At 44.0% G+C, this 2,590-nt stretch overlaps 1 protein-coding gene across 1 annotated transcript in view; it reads left to right on the top strand.

Moving 5' to 3' along the window:
* Positions 1-2,590, top strand: part of ITGA1 (integrin subunit alpha 1) — a 140,596-nt gene that overhangs the window by 110,058 nt on the left and 27,948 nt on the right. The window contains exon 21 of the mRNA XM_045285243.1: positions 2,025-2,114. Coding sequence (XP_045141178.1) covers positions 2,025-2,114 — 90 coding nt within the window. The remainder of the gene's footprint in view (positions 1-2,024; positions 2,115-2,590) is intronic.

Raw genomic sequence — 2,590 nt, 5'->3', positions numbered from 1 at the left:
AAACAGAGTGAAGATGGCCCATGCCTGCTCAGTGTCTCGTTCTTTTGTACAGAGGGCTGATGTGAGTCAGACTGACTTACAGGCACCCGACAACCACGAGCACAGTAGTTGCGATGAGGAGCCTTGGTGGCAGAACGGGGTACTTGTTAGGTTGTTGTTGCTGTTAGGTGCCGTCCAGTGGGTTCCAACCCAGAGCGATCTCACATGCAACAGAACTTGCTGGGCTGCTAAGCGTAAAGTCAGTCATTTAAACCCTTGAGTAGCTATGCAGGAGAAAAATGAGGATTTCCTCTCCTCAAATAGAACAACCTCAGCAATGCTGTATTGAGTTACTGTGTCAACAGATTCAACAGGGGTGTGTGTGTGTGTGTGTGTGTGTGTGTCAGATACAAGTTCACAACAATAGTAATACTTATATATGGTTGTGTATTAGTATAATAATATATGATTGTTACATAGGGAGATTTGTAAGCTGTAACGTGTGCAAAGGCGTATGGGAGTATATGCACATGTATGTAGAGGTATATTTATGGACATACATGTATGCATCCTTATATGTGCTGCATATTTATCCATGTACAATAAAACACATTCCGTTGTGCCTGAGGTCACTATGGGTCAGAACCAGCTCAATGGTACCTAACAACAACAACAACAACAAAACATACATTATGCGCATGTTAGAACCAAGTCAATGGTACCTAACAAAGAAAACAATAAAAACATATTTAATGCACTTGAAGGTATTTACTGGTTATACCCAAATGTATTGTGGAGTGGAATGGGTTTGAAGACTCAGGAGCATAGCCTAATGGGGCAGCTAAGTTAATTGGCATATCTTATTTGATAAATGTCAAAGAGAGTGATGGAAACCAAAAGTCAAAGGAGAAATTAAACCATAGAATTCAGATTCAAGATAACCTTAGGCTCTGCGAACCTGAGACCAGAAAAACGAGATGGCACTCAGCTACCCCCACTTGCCGTTCTGATCTGGACACAAGAACAGGACCCAGGTAACAGAGGAGGATCGTGTCAAACAAAGCTCAGTCATCAAAAGGACCCGACATACTGAAATGGTGGATACTAGGAGGAACCCCTGAGACACTTCAAGATATTCTTTAAACCCAGGACCAAAGCCACTCCCAGGGGTGACTTCTCAGCAAACGAATGCATTAGACAATACCACGAGTAACACAAATAGGGATTGTGCTCCTTTAAATAATCAACAATATGAGACCAAATGGTCAACTTTTACCCAAATGCAAAGATGAGAAGGCCGGGGTGGGGGGTGGGGGTAAGAAAGCGGAATGTAAGGAATGTAGTGGCAGGTCAGGGGGGAAGTCTGAGTGTTCTGGCGTCCTGTGAGGATGGGATCGCATATGTCACAGATCTGTTTGAGTAGGAATTGGGGAAGGGAATCTCATTTACTAAGGGCACTTACACCTAAAACACACTAACTTTGGTTCACCACCTTGGGATGTGAATGTTAAGACAAATCCCTAGAACTGAGTACAGGCCTCCTACATCCTCACTTCTAAGTGCTACATCCCACAATCTGTGTGTTTTAACCATTGTCCCGAGATTCTTACCATGTGGTTGCAGATGGGTGAGAAACGCTGAGCTAACTCCATATGAATGTCAACTTTAGCAGCACCTTGGGATGTGAATGTTAAGACAAATCCCTAGAACTGAGCAGAGGCCTCCTACATCCTCGCCTCTAGGTGCTACATCCCACAATCTGTGTATTGTAACCATTGTCCCGAGATTCTTACCATGTGGTTGCAGACGGGTGAGAAACGCCGAGCTAACTCCATGTGGCTGTCAACTTTAGCAGCACATCCCTGGCCCTTTGGGAATCCTTTACAAGGACCATCTCCACCCTCCCCAGCTCCACCACTGTGCTTGAAAAAGCAGAAACTCTCTCTCTCAGTGACATAGCTAGACTTCTTGTCCCAGTGCTCACAGGTGTCTCTAGGTCGCCCATGGTGTGATGACCTGTCACAAATGTACTGATTCTCTTCTAGTGACAGTGAGGAGCCTCCGGAAGCCCTTTCGGACAATGAGGTAAACATCTCGGTCCCAGTGAAATATGAAGCTCGACTACAGTTTTACAGGTAGGAGGAAAGAGCAATTTCATTTTGATGAGAGTTTATCTTTGCTACTAATTCATGGGTCCTCAATGCCTGCTCCCTGTCTGGCCAAGAGTGTCAGCAGTATTCCATTGTTACAGGTGCACATTCTCAGGCATCAGCCTACGAATCCGAAACGTTGGGAGTGGGGCCTACCAGTTGGTGTTAACAGTTCTTCCTGTTGATTCTTCCATGCCAGATCGTGTGAAAAGTAGCACACGGAATAGTTCAACACGTGAGGAGCTTGTGACATGTTGCTGCTAACCGAACAACAATGAGAGGATGATAAGATACTTTCATAGACTGTACTTCTCTTTCTTAAGTGTTAAGTTCAGTCCACCGTTTTCTCATTTACTGAATGCACCTCTGTTGTGCATTGCGTTTCCCCATGCATTTTCCATGTACTTCAAATCAAATCTTGGCAAATAACTTCTAAATATTTATATATATTTATATTCTCT

The sequence above is a fragment of the Echinops telfairi genome, unplaced genomic scaffold (assembly GCF_000313985.2).
Source record: "Echinops telfairi isolate 266 unplaced genomic scaffold, ASM31398v2 ScPeMD7_7469;HRSCAF=8507_1, whole genome shotgun sequence".
Taxonomy (NCBI): domain Eukaryota; kingdom Metazoa; phylum Chordata; class Mammalia; order Afrosoricida; family Tenrecidae; genus Echinops; species Echinops telfairi.
Note: the sequence above shows the minus strand (reverse complement) of the source record. Positions and strands in the feature narration are given on the sequence as shown.